At 32.6% G+C, this 27,030-nt stretch overlaps 1 protein-coding gene across 3 annotated transcripts in view; it reads right to left on the bottom strand.

Annotated features, from left to right (window-relative positions):
• The window catches only part of CSMD3 (CUB and Sushi multiple domains 3), a 1,111,380-nt gene that overhangs the window by 84,320 nt on the left and 1,000,030 nt on the right, over nt 1–27,030 (bottom strand). For all 3 annotated transcript variants that reach the window (XM_069466068.1, XM_069466069.1, XM_069466070.1), the window contains 6 exons: nt 25,011–25,127; nt 21,371–21,580; nt 18,020–18,208; nt 16,140–16,317; nt 15,090–15,235; nt 338–418 (listed from right to left, as the gene is read on the bottom strand). In XM_069466068.1, the coding sequence (XP_069322169.1) occupies nt 338–418; nt 15,090–15,235; nt 16,140–16,317; nt 18,020–18,208; nt 21,371–21,580; nt 25,011–25,127 (921 nt within the window). The remainder of the gene's footprint in view (nt 1–337; nt 419–15,089; nt 15,236–16,139; nt 16,318–18,019; nt 18,209–21,370; nt 21,581–25,010; nt 25,128–27,030) is intronic.

Below are 27,030 nucleotides of genomic sequence, written 5' to 3'. Positions count from 1 at the left end.
CTGAGCCAGGCTCAGATCTGAATTCAAAGAACAGAAGTTAGAACCATAGTGTCAGAAGGCAGCAAAATAATAATTTGGAAAGAATCACCAGAATACAGTTCGAATTCCCACACTGTTTTCTAATGGTACATCCTGGAAAAACAAAATTCATTTTCCTTGTCTAATATTCCCTTTCCTCTTTTCACTGATCTCCTTTCTAAAGAATTCTAAACAATCCCTATCAACCCAGGGGAAGGGATCTAGAGACAGGCTACCACTAGTTCTTATTTTTGTTTCTTTTCAAACAAATAGCTCTGCTAAGAGTATGTTTCTTTGAAAGTAATTTAACATACTTTACCTATTTCAAATTCATCATCTTCTGTCAAAATTTCAGCATTGGGTACGGGTGGTGGAGGTTGGCACACTCTTAGTTGATAGGCTATAAAGATAGACAATGTGTTTATTCCCTTTCTGAGCAACTGCATGTGCTCACATATGTGAAAAAAAAGAAATTATGCAAGGTTGTTTTATAGGAATAAAATAATGTATAAGTTGTCAAGTTTGAATTATTTCTTTATTTTTAAACATATACTACAACATTGAGAGAAAATAGCCGAATATTTTCCCATGATAACAATGCTTACGTTTTTACTCCTTATTTCTTACTCTCATTCTAGTCCTTCTTGTTATGTGGCTCATAATACCTTCTTTTTTTTTTTTTTTTCCCTTTTTGGCATGATCACAATTTGAAATTATGTATTCAGGTTTGCTTACTCAATGCCTTTCTTCCCCAAGGTTCATCACAGAATGCCCTACACTTAGCAAAGTGCCTAGCATACAGTGATAATGGGAAACAAGTACTCAGTGTTTACTCAATTCCAGGCACTATTATAAACACTTATATTAAACTAATCCTCACAAAAATTTATTTTATTATTCAATTTATGCAGCTATTAACATTTCTATAATTATCCCCATTTTATAAAGGAGAAAACTGTTAAAGAGAGTTAAGAATTTGCCCAAATCACTCAGCTATAATGTGGCAAAGCTAGAGTCTGAACCTAGGCCGTCTGGCTCCAGAGCTTTCTCTCGTCAAACTACATTAGGATAACTGTGAAATATCTGTTTTTTGACTGTCTGTCATGTTTTTAATTATCTGCATCACTTGAACAGGTCATCCTGTTGTATTAGATAGATTCCTATTTGGTACAATTTAAAGGCAACCGAGGAAAGGCCTCTATGAATACAAGCATCATGCCTAGTAGCCCCATATGGCACAAAAAAATTGTAACACAATTGCTTGCTTGAATAAAGTCTTGTTATCTCTAAAAGTCTTTTAAAAATGTACTATACTCTTACTTATTCAAGAAACATGTTTATGCTATTAGAACATCTGAGGCAAATGAAAGTGTTTTATGTGCCTAATTTTATTACTTAAACTTAGAGGTTCTCTGTGGACTCAATGTGTGGATAAAGAGAATGAGATTTATAAGACATAGTAACCTGTTCAAGACCACAGAATTAGTATAGGGCACAGCCAAAACTAAAGGTTATGTCCTTTAACTTGAAAGCCCATATCTTCAACATTGCCCCTATTGCAAGAGTATTATTATGGGAGTATTGAGGAACATCAACTAGAGCAGTTAAGACTCCTCTAAAAGAAAATGAATGAGGTAAACTTTAAAGAATGAGTAAGATATATCCAGTTCTAAAGAGCAATAATGGATATAAGAGCATTTCAGATGGAGGAGGAAATTTGAACAAAAACTTCAGCAAAGGATTAAGTCATTGATTCATCTCATCTAACCAAAAACCATTTGTGAGAGGATACTTGGCTAACAAACTTCCAGGCTACTAAAGACAGAGAGAAGGGAAAAAAAGTTCAAAATGCAGACGAAGAGTGATGAATCAAGAAGAATTTGTTTCAATTTCCTTCTGCAAATTGTTATCTATCACTTCAAACATCTTCCTTCCAGCACTTTAACCTGTTTATAAAAGTACTTGATATGCAGGGTTGTTAATTTGCAAGTAAAACACTGCTATACACAGAAGGGTTATCACTAGAGGAAAGACTTGCTGGCAAAGAAGCCCAGGGCAGAAAAAGATAATCTGAATTTTTGAGAAAAAGTTTAGTGGAGAGCAATTAAGAACTTTGAAAATTGTTTTTCTGAACTTAGACCTTAAAAGGGGTACAGTTATAAAGGTAATATGTAATTGTAAGAAATGCCAAAGAGATAAAAAGAAAAGTGGGGGGAAGAAGGTACACAGAGGAAGCCTTACACAGAGAAATCCTTATGAGACTATGAATTAGAGGAAAACAGAACATTTTGTCTGATTTTAACGTAGAACAGAAATTAATTTAGAAATTAGAGAAATGTAGAAATGCCCATATATATATATATATATTTACTTCTGTTTGCCTGTAAAGTTATTTTTAATCTTCATGCTAATCGTAAATTGTTTCATTCTTTTAAAGAAGCAATTTTTTCTTTGTGTGGAATCTATGAGTATAGTCATCTGTGGAATATGCCGAGAATTACCTAGATATCTCAGTTACAAGGTTTAAAAGACCAGAGGTTGTAAATTATTATTAATGAGGAATATAATGCATAGAGATATTGTATTTTTCTAAGACCACATGGGTTCTGTGAGCTGAAGTGTGTCTTATTCTCTGTTCTTTCCCATCACCATCAGTTTTATAAAATGTGTTCCTAAAAGCTAAGGGATCACTGTGGGGCCACAGAGGGTCTGAGGTATAATGCCCCTATTGCCCACCTCTACAATAAGAGCAATTCTATTTTGATCAATTTTATAAATTTGAATTCTGAACAAACTTGCTATTGAATAAACTTGCTACATCTCCACCTATGTGGTTTCATGGATCCTTTTGGCTACAGTTCTGACTTTATGTCTCAATTCCCAATTTTTTATCACTGGGCTAAACATCTCCTGACCTACTCACTGCCTTCCTTTCATACCTCTCAACGTTATTTTCTAATCACAGAACACTGCTTTGTGGCATATATAAGCATAGCTTGTTTCAAAATTTACTATTGTCCATTTTTTTGCTTACTTGTTCACTGTGTCTTCATACAGACTTTAAGTAACATGACAGAGACTATCTGTTTATCTGCCTTTTTCATAATTCAGTAATTGGCTCCTGTCACTATACTTATATTTTAATCAATATTTGCTAAATAACTGACAGACTGTAGGTTTCCTGAGGAAGGAAACAGTCTCTAACCATCTTCCCTAAGTTGAGTCTTGACTTTAAAATTGCAAATGGGGATGAAATAGGAACAATTGTGAGTAAGAGAGTGCTAGAGGATGAACTGTAAGCAGGATCTGTCTGAGATGCCATTCAGGGTTGAACTATGTAATTTTGAATAAAATGTAAGGAGAAAGGGCTAATGAGAAGAATCTCTTTTCATCTGTTTCTCTTTGGACTCTTGAAGACAAAGTACTGCAAAAGGTTCAATCATAAGCAGCTTGCAACAATTCAATTTTCAATCTTCATAAATTTCTACTAGATTGTTTTTAACATAACTCTAGGACTTATTCAATATCTCTGCATTCTTGCGGCCAATATCTCAGTACAGAACACCGTCATTTCATACCTGTTGTACTGGGTTGAATAGTTTTCCCTAAAATTCATGTCGTTCCTGGAACCTGAGAATGTTATTTCAAATAGATTGTTTCAGATGCAATTCATACTGAATTGGGGTGGACCCTTAATCCAGTATGATTAGTGTCCTTATACAATGAAGAGGAGAGACGCAAATAACCAATCATAAGCAAAAAGAACAAATCTGGAGGCATCACATTACCTGAATTCAAATTATTCTACAAGGCTATAGTAATCAAATCATCATGATATTGATATAAAGGTAGACACAAAGACCAATGGAACATAATAGAGAACCCATAAATAAAGCTATACAGCAACAACAAACTGATTTTTGACAAATCAAATAAAAACATACACTGGAGAAGGAACACCCTATTCAGTAAATGATACTGGGAAAATTGGAGAGCCACGTGTAGAAGAATGAAACTGGATCCCTATCTCTCACCATATACAAAAAATAACTCAAGATGGATTAAGACTTAAATGTAAGAACTGAAGCCATAATAATTCTAGAAGAAAGTGTGGGAAAAACTCTTCTGGACATTGGCCTAGGCAAAGAATTTATCACTAAGACTCCAAAAGCAAATACAGCAACAACAAAAATAAATAAATGGGACTTAATTAAGCTAAAAAGTTTCTGCATAGCAAAGGAAATGATCAATAAAGTAAATACACAACCTACAGAATGGCAGAAAATATTTGCACACTATCCATCTGACAAAGGACTAATATCCATTATCTGTAAGAACTCAAACAAGTCAATAAAAAAAAAAATAACCACATCAAAAAGTGGGCAGAAAACATGAATAGATTTTCCTCAAAAGAAGATAGACAAATAGCCAAAAGACATACAAAAATATGCTCAAAATCACTAATTATAGGAAAAATGCAAATTAAAACCACAGTGAAATACCACCTTACCCCTGTCAGAATGGCCATAACTAAAACTTAAAAAATAATACATGTTGGCATGGATGTGCTCAAAAGGGAACACGTATACACTGTTAATAGGAATGTAAATTATTGCAACCTCTATGGAAAACAATATGGAGATTCCTCAAAGAACTAAAAGTAGACTTAGTATTCAATCCAGCAATCCCACTACTAGATATTTACCCAAAGGAAAAGAATTCATTTTATAAAAAAGACACCTGCACCTGAATGTTTATCTCAGCACAATTCACAATTGCAAAGATATGGAATCAACCTGTGTCTATCAATGGAGGATTGGATAAAGAAAATGTGGTGTATATGTACAGTGAGATACCATTCAATCATAAAAAAGAATAAAATCATTTCTTTTGCAGTAACTTCTATAGAACTGAAGGCCATTATCATAAGCAAAACCACTCAGATACAAAAAGGCAAATACCATAGATTCTCACTTATAAGTGGGAACTAAATAATGTGTACACAGAGTGTAGAATGATGGATAATGAAGACTTGAAAGGGGGAGAGTAGGGGTGTAAATGATGGGAAGTTCCTTGGTGGGTAACTAAATGCCAATGCTGGATCTTGGATTGGAACCTGTACTGGGAAAAATGGCTAGAAAGGACATTATTGAGGCAATTGGTGATAATTGAATATAGGCTTTCTATTGAAGGAGTTCAAAACATGACACTTTGGAATATGGGTTATTTTGAACTAAAAGCACTTAAAGAAAACATCGGTGCAGGAAGGCCACCCTGACCTCCCCTTTTTCTTCCTGAAAGTAGGCGATAAAATCCCCATATGGAAGACATTTTCCCTATGCCAGGAGAAAAGTAACATTCTTGTCATCAGTGGCAGGAAATTGAAGCCAAGAGAAATCTGTACAAACTTTATTAAAGCCAGCTCTTCCTAGGCACTTCGCTACCCAATTAACCACCCTAGCCTACACGTCTTTGCCTTGTCATGTTTTCACAATTTACTACTCTTTGTCCATCTCAGCATATAAGCATTTGGTTCTGTTGTAACTTCTTCTTTGAGTTTTCTTTTCTTTTGGCTGGGGGAGCTCCTGTGTCATGTAAACATACATTAAGTAAATTTGTGTGCTTTTCTCCTATTAAAAAAAAGCCTATATTGCAGTGGGTGTTAAATAAACAATTGCTGATTGATTCTAAAAAACTCAGTGTCCCCAAGTGACTTACACATTAAATTAAAAGTCTTGATTATGATCTCCAAGGGTCTCTAACTTTGTCTAATTAACTTTATCCCTTACCTATTAACCAGCTTACATTTTCAGTTACAAATAAACAAAGACAGTTCCTCTCCTCTATTTAAAATTCAAGGACCACTAATAGTCATGTGGCATATCACTCACCTAGGATGCCATTCTCACCTCCTAAAAGATATTAAACCACATCCCTGTATTTTTTAATAATAAACTTTGAAAAATCAAACCTGAACACAACTTAACCCTTATGGCAGTCTCTTCAATTCTCTAGTCAACATAGCTCTCAAATGGTTGACAACTTAACATTTAATTATATGTCTAAAACTTTATGTTCTATACAATTTTATTTTTGTCTATCTCACTTTCTTGAAAACTATTTTCCTATCTCTTTTATAACTTTGTCTGCACATGACTAAAATTGAGATGTCTTCACTGTTCATGCTGCCTAAAGTCGACCTTTTGCAGTTACTCTGTTTCACATCTTTCTATTTTTCCCCTGTCAATTTTCACAATCTGTAAGAATTATTTGTTTACTATCCATTTTCTAACACTATAATGTAAGCTCCATGAAAGCAGGAACTCTTGTTTAGCCTATTAACAGCTAACTCTTTAGGGCATAATCATATAATGCCTGGCACACAGAAGCATTCAATAAATATTTGCTGAATGACTGAATGCTAAAGAAATTTTAAAAAATGGCAATGAGTCTATACACACACACACACACACACACACACACACACAATCTTATGATATTGAGTATGGACTTAGTCCAGACTCTCTGGGTTAAAATCTTGTTTCTAACACTGACAAATTGGGAAGACATGGGAAAGTTACTTATCCTCTGCTTTGCTTTCCTTATTTGTAAAATAGTAATGATAATAGCAATAATTTTACGCCATCTCAAAGGGTGATTATGAGGATCAAATGTGTTTATATGTGCAAAGCACTTGGAACACTGCCTGGCACATTTTAAGCACTATATAAGGATAAGCTATTATTATAGCAAATTGGGATTCCATTCCTTCAAGACATGTGTTGTTCATAAATGAGGAAGAACACAAACATTAGTACTTCCTGTTTTTTCTCAAGTTTTGCTTCTTAATCACAAAGGACATTTCTGATTTGGCAATTACTTAAGTAACTATGAGTAAAGTTTAGGCACGTTATTTTGGTTGGTAGGGAGCAGGGTGTAATAAGATTTTGAGGCGTGATACTTCAGATGTTTTGTAATTAAAGGCCATAGAGAGAAATTAAACATTGTGCAGCTCTGCTTTTCTTTATGAAGATGTTTCTGTCAAACCAATTAACATCACTGGAAAATATACATCCTCCAATTTGTGTTGGTAACTAGTTTTGTGCAAAAAGCAGCCTGATGAAATATTTACTCTGGAAGCAGACTGTGTTCAAGGCTTGGCTCTGCTGCTTGCTAGCCTATGACCGTAGGCAAACTGCTAAGACTCTACCCAAGTCTTCTCATATGTAAAATGGACAGAAAACCTAGACTGAGTAAAATATTACAATAGGGTCTGACACATATTATCATTTAAAAAAGAGAGTACATTCCCTGTTTGGCAAGTATTGATAATAGCATGACTGCTGTGATAATGCTTGTGTCCATGTATACACATAACTTCAATCTAACTTGACCTTCCTCACAAACAGGATGTCATTCAAAGCATCCATATGACTTTCCAGAACATATCAAATTATTTACTTTGTTTCTATTCTGATTTAAGTTGGACAGTCTTTAAAAATTCTGAGATTTTTTATTGCTTTACATTGATGTACATTATACTATAAAAAAAACTCTGATATTATATATACTATAATATAAAATCTACATCTTATATAACTAGTTATATATAATATGTATTGTAGTGGTCTGTGGTCTCAAAACAACTGGTATAGTGCTCTGGAAATCATACTTAAGAAATACTAATTAATTAAATTAATAAAATAAATATCTCATCCAGTATAAAATATATGCTTTGGTTACTTTGGTAGAAAATAAACATCTGGTATGAATATAGCCAATAATGTATGGGTTAGAATCATAGACCAACCAGAAGTTACCTTATAAATCATCTACTCTAATCTCGTTATTGAGGAGTGGGGTGGGGAGAGAAGATGACCTAGAGAAGTAAAATGAGGTAGACCAGGTCACAATCCAGTTACCGGAAGAACTGAAATTATTAAGTCATATAAATGATGTCATCTAAATTTTCAATAGTATGTGCATTTATTTTAGTCCATGCTTTTCACAGATTGTTCTATTTACAAACAGTTTTACAGTCATGACCATTAACAGAAAAACTATATAAAATAGATATTTATGCTTTTAAAATATCCATTTGAATTAAATCTGTGTTCCCTTTAGAATAATCGTTTTATTTGACATGCTATCCAGCTTTAAAACACCATCTACTATTTAACAGCTACATGAGGGCATCATATTCTACATGCCAGTATCTTTTGAGGATGGCTATTATCTGAATGGTGCCCTCTTTTTGTTCAAATGTGCACAGATATCTGGTTCCTGGTCCAACAAATTTGCTTCTCAAAATCACTTTAAGGTTTGATTCTGGCAATAATTTTTGGTTATTTTTAATTTCCTATTTTCTTTGCACTGAAACATCCAACCCATTTCCAGAAGAGAATGCTGCATTTATCTACTTCTATTCAACTGAGCTATTAAAGGCTTCTTCAAAAAAAGACAAAACAGAACAGTGGCAAATTGCCATTCCTTCTCCAAACCAAAAAAAGCACAAGCGCATAACCTTTCTGCCAAGTAAGGACACAGTATTCCTCCTTACAGAGGACAAAAATAATGTTCTATGTTCTCTTGTTAAATTCTAAGCTCTAAATAAGCCTCAGTGTACTTCAGTGGTGACCCAGATTAGTTCAAGTATGATAATCTCATGATTTAGGAAAGATTTGGGAGAGGAAAACCATTAATAATTATATGTTCAGTTATGTGATTTTGGCAGTGTTATTTCAAAAATTATCTGAAATAAGTTTAAGCAGTTCCACTTGAAAGCAGAGTATTTAAATAAATGTAATCAGAGTTCTAATGAAGAGGGGAAAATAATAAACAATTCTTTTTCCATTTTGAAGAAAATGTGCTAGAGAGTTGAAATGAATCATAGAGGTATGTTTCAGCAAGGTTTAAATTACCTACAAATATCACTTTTGTGCCATTAATATTTTTATATCAGTCTATTTTTCTGCCTGAAAATGGAGAATATTAGAAATCAAGAGCAAATATTTACCCTTGGATTTAGAGAAGAGACAGTCTCTATCATGAGCAATAGATCAACAAGAAGTCATTCTTGATACGTCTTTAGAGAAGGAATAACAAGCTATTGGGAAACAAAGCTGTTGGGAAATCTTCTGAATTATCATAGGAAAATTACAATTTCTGTTATATGAATTGGCTTTCCTGTGTGCAGATAGTTAATCGAAGGTATCCTGCCTTAGTACTGAGCCCATTAGAATCTGAAAAGTAATGTGCAAATAGCCTCTTCTCTGCATGGTTGAGTTACTTGGTACATTGATCTGTCTTTAATTGATAAGCCATGATCTCCTACTGAACCTATACAATTTCATTAAAAATTAACACCAGACAAGGTAACTCTCTGACCTTGCTTGAACAAGACAAAAATAAGACCTTTCCATAACCATAACAAGAATGCTGTCCTAATCATCAAAATGACAAAGATCCTTCCACCTTAGGTAAAATGAGTAAATATTGTTCCCACACCAATTATATAGGTATGTTTCATTCCCTCCATCTTCTAGAAAAAAAGGATTAAGATATCCAATCATAAAACTGCTCCAATTTTCTGACAGCATCCAATCCAGGGGAAAATCGTGCTTCCTTGAACTTTTCTGAAAACATGTTACATGGTTAAAATCCTATAACAAACCTCTCTTAACACCCTTTTGCTTAGATACCACAGGATCCCTCATGGTTTGCTGTCTTACTCATTATAATGAGTCAATAAATCCAACTGTGGTTGACAAAAGCTGTGTTCCTGATGATCTTTGGCTGGAACGGACAGACAGCAAGATATTGTAGAAAATAGAATACCATATCTCATTAAGGGGTGTATACATACAGCAAAATGTCAAAATAAAGTAAGCAATTTAACATGAATTTTAGTCATTATAATAATCATTAGTCATTTAAATCATTTAAGTAATAGTAAACGGTATTATCTTTTCCCCGTAACAGTTTGTTTTTTAGCTCCACTACTTCATTTTATAAACACACACACATTATTACATGACGTCCATACCCCTCATGCTCTCTGGACATCAAACAATAAAACCCTTTATGGGTTCAGTGTTCTATCTATTAAAATATGAAAGGAGGTCAGGTCTTTAGGTTGTGTGAGGCAACGGGGTCACACAGTTTAAAGCAGTCGTGACTTATGTTTTATATAAAACATGTCCTTATAGCTGCAGCAGTCTCTTTTAGGATGAGACTTTGTAGAGTTAAATGTACTTGTTCCCAAATACAGCATTTATTGTAACAGTAATATAACCTTAAAAGATGACCTGAAAGACTGTACAGGCCTTTTAAATACATTTCTTAAAAATAATGAATCATCTTGTAATCAACTCACTCTTTAAAGGAAGGTGTGCTAATAATAGAAAAAAAACAGGCAATGCGAATTATGAAATCATATTATGCTCACTAAAAAATCTGTATACAAATTGAATTTCCCTAATGCCCTGATACTAGAAAAAGAGGTTACCTGGATAATAGATTTAAAAATCTTTAACCATTTACAGTAGTAAATATATATTCTGGCTACACTAAAGTTTCCTGGTTATTTTGGTTGGCAAAAGTTTCACCCTAGTGAAACTCATTTTCTCTTGGCACAGTGACAATAGCACATTCTGGAAACTATAAAGAACATGCCAAGTTGTGATAAACCTATCAATGTACTATTGCTAAACTCTAGTTATTTATTTTATTTTATTTTTTAAAATTTGGAAAGGAATGAGCTTTATTTTACTGTATTAGTTATTTTATTTTCAAAACAGGGTCTCTCTCTGTCTTCCATGCTGGAGTGTAGTGGCCCAATCATAGCTCACTGTAACCTTGAATTGGGTTAATGAGATCCTCCTGCCTCAGCTTCCCGAGTAACTAGGACTACAGGTGTGCGCAACCATACTCTGCTATTTTTTTTAACTTTTTGTAGAGATAGAGTCTTGCTCTGTTGCCCAGGCTGGTATCGAATTTCTGGCCTCAAGAGATCCTCCCATCTTGGCCTCCCAAAGTGCTGGGATTATAGGCGTGAGCCACTATGCCTGGCCTTGACTAAATTTCTATGGAAAAAACAGGTTTCTTTTCATTAGGTTCTTTTACCATTAAAAACGGATAATAATACTTATGTTATCAAGTTACTTTGAAAATTTGCAATAGTACATGGATAGCATCTAGCTCAGTGTCCAGCATATTAAGTTTTCAGTAAATGGTAGCTATCACTATTATGGTGACTATTATAAAAAGTCACTGTCTGTAAAAACATGCAGTTAAAATGGATTTTGTGTCATTTACTTTGGGGGGCTATTGATTAGAACTGAGTATTATCATTTATTATGAATCAACCTCATCTTGATTCTATTGCAGATTTCAAGAAAACTGGGTTCTTACTTTAGGAAATTACAATTACAACAACACAAAGAGAGACAAAAACATCTCCTCAAATGAAGAAGAAATATGATATCTGAGGTAAAGTGTCTCAACATTTATGCCTGTCCTATTTTTTCGTTGCAGAGAACTTTCATTTTGCAAAGCTTTTTATGAATGTTATTTTTGATCATAAAAGGCTTTATGAAGATGATGTTTTATAAAAGACAGATGGCTGCCTCGATCTCATAAAGGAAGTTGGGTTAGAGAGAAAAAAACATATTTTTCTCTTTTCAAGCATATTAGAAATATATTAATAAATAAAACCTAAATGATCAATGTGACCTTAATAAAATACATGAAAATATTGAACTGTCAAATTTATAAAATAAATATACAAGTCCTGAGAAAATTCACTTCTGACTTATAAGGCAGGGCATAGGAGAAGTAGCTATTAAATCAATATGAGAATTTAAAGAAAACTGAATGAGGTAGTAAACTATTGTAAGATTAGATATATATGGTCTTAAAATAAGCATTGAATAATGAATTATCTACATCTACCTGGTTTATTTATTAAAAATGACAAATGGTTTAAATTTTTGCCATTATGAGAACTCATTTTGGCATCAAGCTATAGCTTCTATATACAAGCCTGGTGTATATATATTATATTTTAAATTATAATAAATTTTATTAATTAACTGTATTAATACTAATTTGACACTAGGCATGCCTTTTTGTTTTAGTGAAGGGGGATAGGCACATATGTACTAATTCCAAAATGATCTTTTTGAAAGTTGCCACTAATACAGCTCAGATAAACTCAAACTTTTTAAAAAGAGTCTGAACACACTTGCCACTGTAAGACTAAAATATAATCAATCAGTCAATAATAGAAACTTGAATGAGATCAGAAGAAATATGATCTGTGCCCTCAAAAAAGCACTGTTTATTATTGAATTCATGAGGCTTATAAACCAACACACCACACTGTAATTAAGTTCTCAAATTTTGATAAAAATACTAAGTGCAATCATAGAGAAGATGGTAATGATCACTATGAGCTCAAATCATCAAGAAATGGAGGGGATGGGCCTTAACAAAAGAAGACTTAAAGAACTGAAGATATATGAGTAACCAAGCCTAGCTGGTTGGAGATGGAGACAGGTTTAAGAATGGAAGTTCAGGAGGCAGTGCGAGAACCAACCTGACTCAAATTAAGCAGGGACTAGGGAGTAAAATTCAGTGAATTGGATTATAGGGTAGCTTGAAATTTAATTTAATATAGGCATCATGCATTCTTGAAAAGGTGAATCAGGATGAAAGCAGTGCTTTAGGAAAAGTATCTTATTAGGGCTAGAGAAATTTAAAGTATCAGTCAATTTTTAACACAAACCCTGGCTCTATCCCCAAATATCAAGGTTATTTTAAGATTTGGGTAAAATTTCCAGAGATAATGTTTCAAACATTAGGCTTCAGTAGGCTCTGCCAATATTTCATGCCTTATTATGAAATTTAATGAAAACAAATGCCCTATTAGAAAAATCTAAAATGTGAGAAAAGATACGGTAAGGAAACAAATATTTACTGAACATCTACTCTGCTGGGCAATATGCTTAACTGTGCATTATCAATTGTCTCTGATTCTTATAACATTTCTTCAATGTAATGCTGATAATACTAACAACTACAATCCTTTTTGCATTGAGCTATAAAAAATTCAGCATTTTTTGACCAACAATTTTATATGGTTCAATCTGGTATATGTCTGGTATATGCTAGTAACAAATAAATTCTATACATAGAGTACCACATTCAATATTTTCAGAAATCGTATCATGTTGTTTTACAGCTGAGGAAAGTGGAAACCAAAGGATAACTTGTCCAAGGCCAACTGAAAAATAAAGTGCTAAATGAATATTTGATCTGCATAATTCCTAAGGAATTCTATTTCTGTTATACATGTCTCAAAACTCAGTTGCAAAAATCAAATGAAACATATTTTTGAATGAGACTATATGTGTACACATTCATATATGTTTCCATGTAAATCCTCATTTATATTTTGTATGTATGTATAAACATTCTGTCATCCACGTTTTTTCTATACAAATGCACACACACATACAGTGACTTCCTTCCCCCGATAAGATTTTCTCTTTGAAATGCCTCCTAAATTTTATAGGAATCTTACACTCTCTATAGGGTTATCATGTGGATATTTATAGTCCATCAATAAATAGACCTTTATGACTTGTCCACAGAATGATAAAATTTAGGCAGGGATTCATGAAGAGAGAAAATGTACATAACATGATTCGGAAACTAATTCATCCTTTGACCTTAATGATTATTTATTGGTTTCTAAGTTATGGTTATCTGTCAAAATCGTAATGCTATTTTTTGCAGCTTTAACCTGTACCTACATACTGCCAGCATGAATGACCAATTAAGTCAAAAAGGCAAATGACTTATTACAAAAAAAAAAGAGCCTGAATATAAGTTGTCTAACTAAATATTCCACTTTTTAGTTGGCTATGCCGGAGTGCACATACATCTCTGGTGGCAGTGGGTCACTACTGAGGCACTAATTAGATACCATCTAACTGACTGATAAGTGCTCAGATTAAGCAACTCAAAAATTTTATGGTCAATTCTATGACTATTTCTAGACCCAATGTGCTTTAAATGTCTTTAAACACAATCATATTTGATTTACTATACCTTTCATGGAATATAAGTCTTCAGTATCAAATATTTAGTTACTATGTGTTAAAAAGATGAAACATTGAAGTTGTACATTAATGCAATGGACAAACTGCGTATCCATCCTCACATTTTCAGACAACTTGAAATTTTAATTTAGTAAACTACTGGTCTTGTGAAATACTCATGGAATTAGTCTGACAAAGTTACATGAGGCAGAATGTGTTTTCATGGGACTATGGTCATAGCATATAAAAGGATATAACCCTTATAACTACATAAACATTTTCTTATTTATAATAGAATATAATCAATTTGGGCTAAAAGAAAATAAAGAAAAGAAACACCTCTGTAAAACACTCTAAATGTTCTTTCAAAAAGTTAATGTTATGACTATAGGACCTAGAATAATTCCATGCAAAGAAATAAAATTGAGATTCTTCATAAATTATTCTATGGGAGTAAAAGCTATAAACTTAATGATCTGGAATAGTCACTTAAAACTGTAAGATTCTAAAATAGACAGAGTTTTGAAACAAGAGTATAAATGAATGAGTAATGTGATCCAAAGCATAAAGATATTGAATGCTAATTTTAAAAAGATTCACAGCAGGTTGAACAGATTAAACATTTTTTATAGAAAAAATCTACTGATGTCTCAAAATTACATGCAATAAAATATGAACAGCTGGTTCTCTTTTATTGGTTTCCATGCAAAAATGATTATTTTCCACTGAGTAATTTCTGACTGATTCATTTCCTATATTCATTTGCTCACATTTTAATGTCCCTAAATACTTATAAGAGGTCTTCCTTTGCAAGTAAATGTATTTGAAATGCTAAAGTTACAGTGATGATAAATGTGTCAAATTGTAATATCTTTTCAATCATTGGTTAAACATATATTACATTCAATTTCTCCAGGACAATTCAAACATTATCAAATAAAATAGAAACTTTGAGATAATACCAACCGTGATAACTGAGCACAAAAAAGCCACTTGTTGTGAAATCACTGTGGAATTTGATTAGAATCTGATTTGAAGTACTGTAGACTGATTCCAAAGCAGTATTGCCACTGAACTGACCGATCTGAGGTGAGTTTTGATCTGGTCCATCCCTATTAGACAGGGGGCAGGGAAGGAAGAGAGATTGAAATTGATTAGGGTGAGAGTTTTGTATCAAGTTTAAAGAAACATGTTGCATATACTTATATCATATTTTATTATATTAATAATAAAGATGCAGTAGATAAAATAACCAATGAGTGTGAATCATATTGGTATATTTTATGTGTATATAGGTGATAACATAACTTAAAATGCAAAGTATAAAAGATATCACCTTTTTACCTAAATGAAATGTACCCATTTAGGTTGTCATCAATATTAGTTTTCAGCAATACATTATCTTCAGTTTTTGACCAAATCTCTGATGTTAAGTGCTTATGATTTTCCCTCGTTTTATTTTCTTCACCAACTATCTTAAGAATCATAGGTTATTAAAGTTAGGACACTTAGACCTCATACAATAGTTCTGTTAACCAATTGTAGACTATTAATTCAGAGATTTCCTTTATATTTTTAAATAAAAATATTACAATTAACTGGATAATAATGATTATAATATTTATCATCAATTATTAGGACAGAAATTCAGTAGTTGTATTAAATAATTGTGATTTGAATAGAAGCTCTTAATTTCACCAGTTTTTGTAAATAGAAAACTTCCATACCTTAAACTTGCTATGTTAATTCCCTGTGTTGGCACCTTAATTTAATAATATCTTTAAATCTTTTTTCACCTATATAGATTTTGTTCTGTTTAGCTACTTCATGTGGCAAATAAGCCAAAACCTTATTCTCTTGTTTGTCTCATTCTACAAAACACATATTGTCACTATCAGTTACAGCAATACAAATATCAGATGGCAATTTGTAACATAGGATTGTGATGTATTTTCATTCCTACCTTGTTTCACTTTATATATATTGAATTAATCAATAGCAATGATCCTGGCTTACCATACAGTAATGAAATCATAGATTGGTTCTGTTTGAAGGACAGTAAAATTGATGTAGATTCCATTCCCAGGGGGTACTCTTACGAGCCAAAAACAATCTTGAAAATTCGGATATTCGTCAGGATACCCAGGAGAATAAATGGTGCCATTCATTGCAGTTATATTTCCACCACAAAGAGCTATGGCAAAATAAAATAAAATATAAAATGTAAAAGAAAAAACAACCCCCAAAACCAAAACCAATAGACTATGGAGAAAAGGCAAACATTTCATACCACTTAGGTAATATTTAAAATACATCTGTGTTTTGTTTTTACTTCAGTTGATGTATATAAAAATGAAGTTGGTAACAATACACAGGATATAGTCAACTTCTATTTATTAATATTTTTCCATATGAGGTACACTGCATTGTTGTTACTAACGATAACTAAATTAGTAAATTACATTGTCTTCTCTATTTTCAAATACTTTATATCAATGTTTAACTTTTGTCGCCTATCAGTATACATATAAAGCCTTACGATAGGTTCAAAACCTTTTCATTTAAAAGGGTCTTCTAGAAATTTCTCAAAAGAAGATATAAAAATGGCTAACAAACATATGAAAAAGTGTTCAACATCTCTAATCATCAGGGAAATGCAAATCAAAACCACAATGAGATATCACTTAACTCCAGTGAGAATGGCCTTTATCAAAAAGTCCCAAAACAACACATGTTGGCGTGGATGTGGAGAGACAGAAACACTCATACACTGCTGGTGGGACTGCAAACTAGTGCAACCCCTGTGGAAAGCATTATGGAGGTATCTTAAACAGATTCAAGTAGACCTACCATTTGATCCAGCAATCCCATTATTGGGCATATACCCAAAGGGAAAAAGGTCATTCTATAACAAAGACACATGTACCCGCATGTTTATAGCAGCACAATTCACAATTGCAAAGATGTGGAAACAACCCAAATGCCCATCAATACATGAATGGATTAGTAAGCTGTGGTATATGTATACCATGGAATATGACTCAGCTATAAGAAATAATGAAGATACGACATCTCTATGGTTCTCCGGGAGAGAGTTGGAACCCATTATATTAAGTGAAGTATCCCAAGAATGGAAAAACAAGCATCACATGAACTCACCAGAAAATTGGTTTCCCTGATCATCACCTAAATTCACATCTGGGAACGATACCAATCGGATATCAGACTGAGGTGGGGCGTGGGAGAAGGGGATGGGTGTATGCCTACATGATGAGTGCAATGCGCACCGTTTGGGGAATGGTCACGCTTGAAGGTGCTGACTCGGGGAGGGGGGGTGTGAGGAGGGGATGGGTATATACCTACATGATGGGTGCAACGCGCACTGTCTGGGGAATGGACAAGCCTGGAGCTCTGACTTGGAGGGATAGGCGGTACATGGACAACATATGTAACCTGAAATTCTGTATCCCTCATAATAAGATGAAATAAAAAAAAAAATTAAAAAAAAAGGGTTTTCTAGAGGAAAGGTACTCAAATTCAGTAGCAGTATCTGAGTTATTGATCTATTATTGATCTACATAAGAATGACTATTAAATACACACACACACACACACACACACACGCAAGCACCCCCCCCCACACACACACAGGCTCTAAAGTGTCAATCAACTTTATTTTCACTTCCAATGGGGAAGGTTAGCACTCCTGCCGATCGTGAAAAATTGTTCTTCATTATGGAGCCTTAGCTTTTTTTGTTTTTGACAATTCTTCAACTGAAATAGAGACTGTATATTTAGCAAGCTATTGGAAGAGGAAGACAAGCAAGAGTGCCAAAATGATAATTATTAAACACAGATGATACCACCTTAAAGACAGCTTCAAGTCAGAAGCATACCTTCACACCTTGGAAGTGGATGATTCCAGTTTCGACTGACTCCATGAAGGCATGTGAGAGCTGAATTTCCAATTAATGTGTATCCTGGGAAACATTCAAATGAAATGGTTTGACCCACAGTAAAATCATTGCCAATTACAAAACCATTTCGGAATGGGCGAGGATCAGGACAGCTTTGCAACTGATAGGCTGGAAAAGGGAAAAAGAAAGATGTTTTTTCTTTCTGAATTTCAGATGGGTGCTACAGTAAATTTGCAATTTACAAATAGATGTTAGGCTGCTCATAGTTTATTATAAATAGTTATTCAGGTTTTTAATAAATGATGTCAATGACAGTGTAACATGTATTTCTTCTCATATCTACAATTTTTATATTTAAAATGTTAATACAATTCATAATAATGCACTGTTTCTTCACCTATTTGTGCAATCTTTATAAATTATAAGTTTTAATGAAAATGTAAACTCCTCATAGCCACAATTATAATCAGATATATTCTGATTCCCTTACATAGAATGCAACTGCTTCTTGGTTATGTTGCACATACATAGGAAAAAAATAAGCATATGTATAAGTCTAATTCTGAGACTTTTTGAATTTTTTTCACTCTAAAAGAAACCACAATATACATACCTCTGTTGAGTTTCTCCCAAGAAGTCATTTAGTAAAATACAGTACCAGAAAAGAATTTCCTTCTAATTAAAAATAAATTCTGTACTTCAGTTATTGTGGTATTTCTGGCACTGCAGTATGACTGCTTGTTTATCTGTTCATACTTCTGCTTTACATTCTGTATAAGATCAAAGTTCCTATTTGTTTTGTTTATCATTGTATCCCAAAGCCTTGCCCATTGCCTTTCACATAGTGGGTGCTTAATAAACATTACTGAATGAATTTTGAACCCATGAACAGGGTATATACTTATATAATACAAATATTTAAAGCTTTATTATTAAGACATTCAAAAATCTATTCAAATTAATAAAATTTAAATTTCTGACAGACACTATTTTGCTTACCTCAATTAAAAAATTACATTTGAAGTTGAATAAACTATGCTATGTTTATTAAAATACAACTCCAATTTTTACAATTACAGATTTCAGAATAAACAAATTCTTTTAAAACGTTAAATGCTTTTATTTTTAATTTGTTTTTTCATTTTAATTAATATTCCACACACAAATATTAAAAATAAAAAGACTTCTCATTCTACCTTAAGGCAAATATGTATCATCTGATCATTAGGAGTTGGAATATATTATTGTATTACATAAAACCTTTTGATTTTCACACATTTATAAAAGATAATTTAAATAGGAAAAAACTCTTAGGCAAATGTATGATCCTGTGATAATTCATACAGTGTTTCACCTTTCTATGCTTTTAAGTTTATTAAGGAAGTGTAGGAAATAGACTTCAAATGTTCAGGAGAAAAACTCTCATTCTAATATTATATACAATACAGGACTTAACAAACCTAATAATGTTGTTGGTAATAACACTAATTTTGGGACCAAGTTCTTCAGAAGAGTCCACTTAATTGTATACTATGCATTTTTCCAAAGCTCATAAAGTTCTTAAAATCTAACCACAAAATTAATCCAAAAATAATACTGACTATGTGAATCTATATAAATTAACTATTTGTTTAAAATGCCATAGTTCAATTATATAAATTCAGTATAAGAAGAAATAGTTTTAAAACTCAATGTGATTCACAAATAACATCTCATCACTGTAATACATTATGGCTCATGTCAATAATATGACATTACATCAATAACAGTGAAAACATTTTGTATATTTTATGCTTTTATTATATCAATAATGAATTGTTTTTTAAGGACACATTAACTGAAAAATGCAGGTGTTCAAATTCTAGTTTTGTATCATTAAAATAAGAGCATTATTTTGAGAAAGAGAGGGAAAATGAGGGTAGGAAAAAACATGTAGTCAGGTTTAAGGTGAATAGCAAAAAGCATGGCATAAGGCCATTCATACCTGCTAGAGTGCACCACAAATATAGTTCTGAGCCTTCTAGCAGCAAAGAAGAGAGAAACTCAATCGTTTACCCAATTGTTTTTAAAATAATTAATTTCCCTGGAAGCATGGTTAATTCTGTGGTAAGAGGTGGTACAAATGACTCCTATTTTATGGAAATGATGATGTGTGACCTAGTGTTTTTATATCATGTACCCTAGTATAATATAATTTATAATTATTTTATTTTATTTGTTGATTTTCTTTTTTCCCCTCCCCTCCATTTTATAATTATTTTAGATTCATGTGGTTTAACATTTACGATCTCTATTTTAACTGCTCTCAAATTTCTTTTTTGGTAGATACTTGCAGCGAATACTTATTGTTCTCTCATTATTCTAGAAACTTAATATAAACCAATGAATAGTACAAATATCCCTGTTCTTGTGGAGCTCAGATCCAAAAGCATCACATCCTCATAAAGTCCCTTAACAATTAGAGCAGAGATGTAATAACATTTTCAGTTATTTTGGTTAAAAAATTCAGTCATTAGAACTTCACTGTGTAAAATGCCATTATAACTGTAAATATTTAACTTTAACAGAACCTATACTTCTAAGATCTGAAATAATATCATAACAATAGCTAAAATGTACTGAATAATTACTAATGATATATATCATGGTCTATACCTTACATACATTTTATCATATAAAGTTCAATGCAACTTATCTAGAAGTTACTATCATTAACTCCATTATGCAAATGAGGAAATGAAGGGTAAGGCCTAGGCCACATTAGATTCAATAGGCAGAATCAGCAACTGAGCCTAGCTCTACTTGTCCACACTGTGCTCAAAAGAGATAAAAATCTTTCTCAAGGTCATCCAGCAGTTTTATAGGAGAGAGAGATCTAATATAATTATCAAAACATTTACTTTATATTCTAATGGCAATAGAACAAAATCAATGAATGTCATATTATTCTATCATTATAAAATAAAATAAAATAATATTACATATGAGTACTGCAGAATATCTTTTCAATATATTTACTTTTATATAAAAGCAAAGATAAATCTTTGATATTCAGCTTGCTTTCCTTAAATTAATTGTGTACTAACTTCAGACTAATTCAATCCTTTTTTCATGGTTAGGATTTTCTAAGGTCTCAGAAAGACATCATTCCCCTTGTATAGTTTCCTAAGGTTTGTATTATTTAAAAAAATCTTCCTAATTGAAGCTTGCTTTGGTTTAAGTTCTTTCCTCTTTCTCAAGTAGAATACAGAAAATACTTAGATTTAGTTAAAGATGTCTAATAGCTGATTTAGGGTTAAATAAGCTTTCACTTTTTATTATTCCTCTCACCTTGGTATACAATGTGAAACCCTTGTTTGTTTTGTGAATAGTCACTGTGAAAATATAAGCTGGTTTCATGGGTTGTGCTAAAGAGAGAAGATGGTATTTGAGGACCACTGAGCCGGCCAATAACAGTACTAGTTTCTGAGGATCCACTTCTTACTTCCAAATAATCATGTATGGTTTCTGTAGAAAAATTTACAAACTGGAGATGTACACCTAAAGAAGAAAAAAACAAACATAATTTTTTAACAAATTAAACATAAACACACACACACAATAACATTAATATACTTAGGTATGTTTCCATTTAGGTCAGGAGACATACTGTCAAGATTTGGGCCACGGGTTTGCTGTCTGTCCAGGACAATTAGCTTTGCTAAAGTTCAAAATAAAAGAATACTGCTCTAAAATGCCCAATATTATTTAAAAGGAAAAAATCTCTTTCATGTTATTATAATGTCACTCCATATAAAAACTGATCAAGAAAGTGGCTTTCTTGTTAATACCATTTAAAATTATATAAACCAATTTTTGTAGGTAAAAATCCACTTAATTAGTATTATATAAAAGACCAATTTGAGATCAAAATAATTGCAATTTTTAATATATTAGCATAAACGAATTCTACAATTTCATTAGAAGTTATTAATTCATAAAAGATAAATTAACTTCTCAAAAATATCATTTAGTTGTATACAATTTAAAAATATGCTCTTTTAGTATTTTTCTTGTCAGTAGATAAGGCTGAATTTTGTATAATAGTCTCATTAAAATCCAGTGATCGGCCAGGCGCGGTGGCTCACGCCTGTAATCCTAGCACTCTGGGAGGCCGAGGTGGGCGGATCGTTTGAGCTCAGGAGTTCGAGACCAGCCTGAGCAAGAGCGAGACCCCATCTCTACTAAAAATAGAAAGAAATTATAGGGACAGCTAAAAATATATATAGAAAAAATTAGCCGGGCATGGTGGTGCATGCCTGTAGTCCCAGCTACTCGGGAGGCTGAGACAGGAGGATCGCTCGAGCTCAGGAGTTTGAGGTTGCTGTGAGCTAGGCTGACGCCATGGCACTCACTCTAGCCTGGGCAACAGAGTGAGACTCTGTCTCAAAAAAAAAAAAATAAAAAAAAAAAATAAAATCAAATCCAGTGATCATTACTGTATGTGGTCATGTTGCAATATAATCTCAATATCTTTATAAGCATAACTAAAATATGAGAAGTCAAATGTCTCTGGGATGGAAATATAAAATAGAAGTGAAATGAAATGTCTCTGGGATGGAAAAAATGAAATAAACACCTAATTAAAATATGTTTGCTTAATTTATTTAATATTCAGTTTTAGTGAATTTGATGCTTTCCTTACTACCACCATTCTCCAAGTTGTTAAAAACAAAATCTGACATTTACTCAATGTTTTCCTTTTATTAGACATTGCTTTAAGTAACTTATAAATGCTAACTTACTTAATGCTCACAGTTACTCATGAGAACGAGAAAACTGAGTTACAGAGAACCAAAACAACATGCTAAGTTTACACAATAGCCCAGCAGAATTGAAATTCAAACCCTGGCATTCTGATTCTTAAGCTTTTGCTATGAATAACTATACTGGGGCTTCCAAGTAAACTCACTTTTTGTTACTAAATTATAAAAAAGGAATTCCATGGATAAATAAAGCTGGGAAATATGCTTTAAAATATTAAACTTTCTATAAAATCAGATTCTTAGGACTTTGGACACACTTTCTTTAATATGTGAGGCTGCAAGGTATGCATTTTCTGTATTTAAATCTAATATTTAAAAATTTGTACTGCTTTTCAAATGTAAAACTTACATTTCGATTTATTTAAAAAAAGAATGAGATGAATTCAATGGATTATGAGAAAATAATTTATTTATGTGCTACTTGGCTACAGCCAATAAGCCAACTCTTTTCAATAAGAAAAGAGTTACAAAAACAATTGTACATAAAATTTATGTTGAATTTATCTTTGCTACACATGTCTAACTTAGACTATATCCATACATATCAACTGAAAAATATCATAAAATCTCTCTCTCTCCATACATATATCTAATTATAAAATGCCCTAGTATGCTATTGGTGGGAATATAAATTATAATAGTACAGCCATTATGAAAAACAGTATGGAGGTTCTCCCAAAACTTAAAAATAGAACTACTATATGTTCCAGCAATTCCACTACTGTGTGAAAGCACAGCCTTGCTAATAAACTAGCTAACAGAAAAAGATAAACTATCAAACAGAAAATAAGAGGAATAAACCCACAGAACTTAATTGCCCCTTTGAAGGGAAAAATCACAGAGCACAACTGCCACTTTGTTTGGTTAAAGACCTATGGCTTAAATTGTTTTTGAGAGTTTTTTTTTTTTTTTTAACAGCCTTAAAGACCCCGAGCAGACAGACAGCAGGGATGCAAGCTCTGTGTCTCAGTTCCTGCCAGAGCCATATTTCCAAGGACTCTGATAAGCCAGGCTCACTAAAACAAAAAAAAAAAAAAAAGAAAAAAAACAAACACAGCCACTCCACAGCTGCTTCTGCAATCAGCAGACAGCCATAGCTATGTTTTTTCTTTCTCTTTACCCCCAATAAAAACCCCCAAACCTTACTTAGCTCAGGGCCAATACTTCTTCTTTCTTTCTTTACTTGTCATGCCCTTCTCACCTTTGAGAAGTAAAATAAACTTTCTTTCTTTAAAACTATTCTAATCTTTGTGTTGAGAAATCTTTCTCCACCTGTGTACTAATTCACACTCTAACACTATTTATATATCCAAAATAATCGAAATCAGAATCTTAAGGAAATATCTTCACTCCCTTGCTTATTGCACATTTATTCACAACAGCCAAGATATGGAATCAACCTAAGTGTCCATTAACTGATGAATGAATAAAGAAATGTGCTATACGCACAAAATGAAATATTACTCAGCCTTACAAAAGAGAGAAATTCTGTCATGTACAGCAACATGGATGAACCTGGAGGACACTATGTTAATGAAGTCAGTCAGGCAGAGAAAGACATGTCACATGATCTCACTTATATGTGGAATCTAAAAAAGTCGGACTCATGGAAGCAGACAGTAGAATGGTAGTCACCAGGGGTTAGGGGAGGGGAGCTGGGGAAATGTTGATCAAAGAGTATAAAATTTTAATTAGACAGGAGAAATAAGTTTATTGTACAACATGGTGACTATAGTCATTAAAAATGTCTTGTATTCTTGAAAATTGCTGAGTGATTTTAAGTGTTCTCACCACAAAAAAAAATAAGTATGTGAAGTAACATGTTAATTAGCTTGATTTAGCTATTCCACAATGCATATATATTTCAAACATCACATTGAACACAATAAATACATACAATTTTTTATTGTCAATTAAACAATAAATAGAGGGCAGAAATAGAAAATACCTATATACTTTCAATTATCTAAGTACTCCAGGTGAAATTTATTTGGCTGAAGCAACATTATTCAAATTTCACTCCTCAATTTACCTAATTATATATACTCCCAAACTAAACTGCTATTTGTGAATATTTTATAAGTTCTTATTAGACATTTATATTTCTTTTTAAAGATCCATTAATAAATATTGAAAATTATTTCATGTGTTTTTAATATACATACCAAAACCTATGGGAAGCTTTATTGTCCAGGTACAATCTAAACTGCTGGGGTAGTTTCCAGGAAAGCCAGGACTAAGGATCACACCACTGAAATCAGACATACCACCACCACACTGAGCTGTAAAATAATAAAAGTCCCATGTAAACCAGAGTATTGGAATAATTCACTGCATTAAAAACATGTTAAAATCATTTCAAGTTTTCATTAAGTCTCTGAATTAAAACTGATATAAATTTGAATGTTGTCAGCTCTCATCCATCATACACTAGTAGCAAATATAATCAATGCCGAATGCATTTTCTAAAATAATATAAAAAGACATCATACTTCCTTCTTCAGAAATAAGTGCAAACTAAATCAATTATCGCATAACAAGTAACAGCTCATGTGCTTTGAATGCAATTGAACAAAGAGGACATGTTCTTTTTCCACAGTGGACAGTTTATTTCTCTTCCTTAAGTTATTTCTAGTAATGTTTTGAATCACTACCAACATGATATAATTTAAAATAAAATCGAGCCAACCACTTTAGCTCTGACTAAACATTGTATTTAAGAGGGAATCATTTTCACAACCTTCCCTCCCTTCTCTTCTTGTGAGAAGGCTCAATAAAGAATTTTAAAAAGAATATTGGTTTAAGTTCATAAATACGTGAGGGATTCACATATTATACATGAGATATGGCCTTATTTTATACTAAAAGACAAAGAATAGCAAAGTATAAACAAGTAAAGATGCACACAAATTTGAGAATTTAGGCAGATTTTATAAATGTGCTTGTTTTAGAACCTCTATTATACAGGTTTACTATTAATAAGCTAAGTAAAAATTAAAATAGAAAACTACCCATTTGATTTTTATATGATTAGATAGAACTATTTAACATACATTAAAGATCAACTGCAGTTTAGAATCCTATTCTTTCCCCTAATCGCACATTTTTATCATTTCATTGTTGGATGATGAATCAGATTTCATGACTGCAAATCAAATTCAAAAGTTACCTGTATAGAACACTTATTTACAATTTTATTCATTTATTTCTTGCTAAGAATAGCAAAAGATAGATACTCAAACTTTAGGTTATATATTATAAAGGCAAATTTGGGAGGAATTTATTCAATGCTCTATACAATGTTCAATTACAAGTTTGAAAGCTATCTTTTATTATGTAAACTGAATAAATTATCTATCAAGCAGATTTTACTAGGGGATATATATAATCTTGGAGACAACCTACATATAAATTTTTCTTTCAAATGTGTGATTATCATCAAGCTCTAAAGATACACTTGCATACTTTTTTACCCTTCTGAAATCTTAGTTCATCCTTAGACCAAACAAATTTTCAACAAATATACACTATTAATATTTACCAATTCATTTTTCTAAAATTCGATTGTCCATATATATCATATATTCACCACAAAATCTGATAATTAATGAGTTGTAAAGAAAATACTTTGATCAATCAAAAATAATTTTTAAAGTTTCTGGCAAGATTACATTTGTAGGTTTGTTTTGCTTTGTTCTGAACTTTGAGTAAAAGACAAAGACTGGGCCAGGCACAGTGGCCCACACCTATAATCCTAGCACTCTGGGAGGCCAAAGCGGGAGGATTGCTTGAGCTCAGGAGTTGGAGACCAGTCTGAGCAAAAGCAAGACCCTGTCTCTACTAAAAATAGAAAAAATTATCTGAATGTGGTTACCCATGCCTGTAGTCCCAGCTACTCGGGAGGCTGAGGCAGGAGGATTGCTTGAGCCCAGGAGTTTTAGGTTGCAGTGAACTATGATAACACCACTACACTCTAGCCTGGGTGACAGAGGGAGACTCTGTCTCAAAAGCAAAAAAGACAAAGACTGGACTATCTTTTATTTGCTTGCCTTCACAATTCCAAGTCTTAAGTTACTCATTGTCTTTCTAATTCTGTTACTTTCTACTTCTTTATATATGATCTGAAAATCCTGTCCTCTTCATTGCCCACCCCTCCTTTTATGGTGAAAAATCCCAAAATCAAAG

This window comes from Eulemur rufifrons, chromosome 3 (genome assembly GCF_041146395.1).
Source record: "Eulemur rufifrons isolate Redbay chromosome 3, OSU_ERuf_1, whole genome shotgun sequence".
NCBI classification, from domain to species: domain Eukaryota; kingdom Metazoa; phylum Chordata; class Mammalia; order Primates; family Lemuridae; genus Eulemur; species Eulemur rufifrons.
This window is presented reverse-complemented; position numbering and strand designations above follow the sequence as displayed.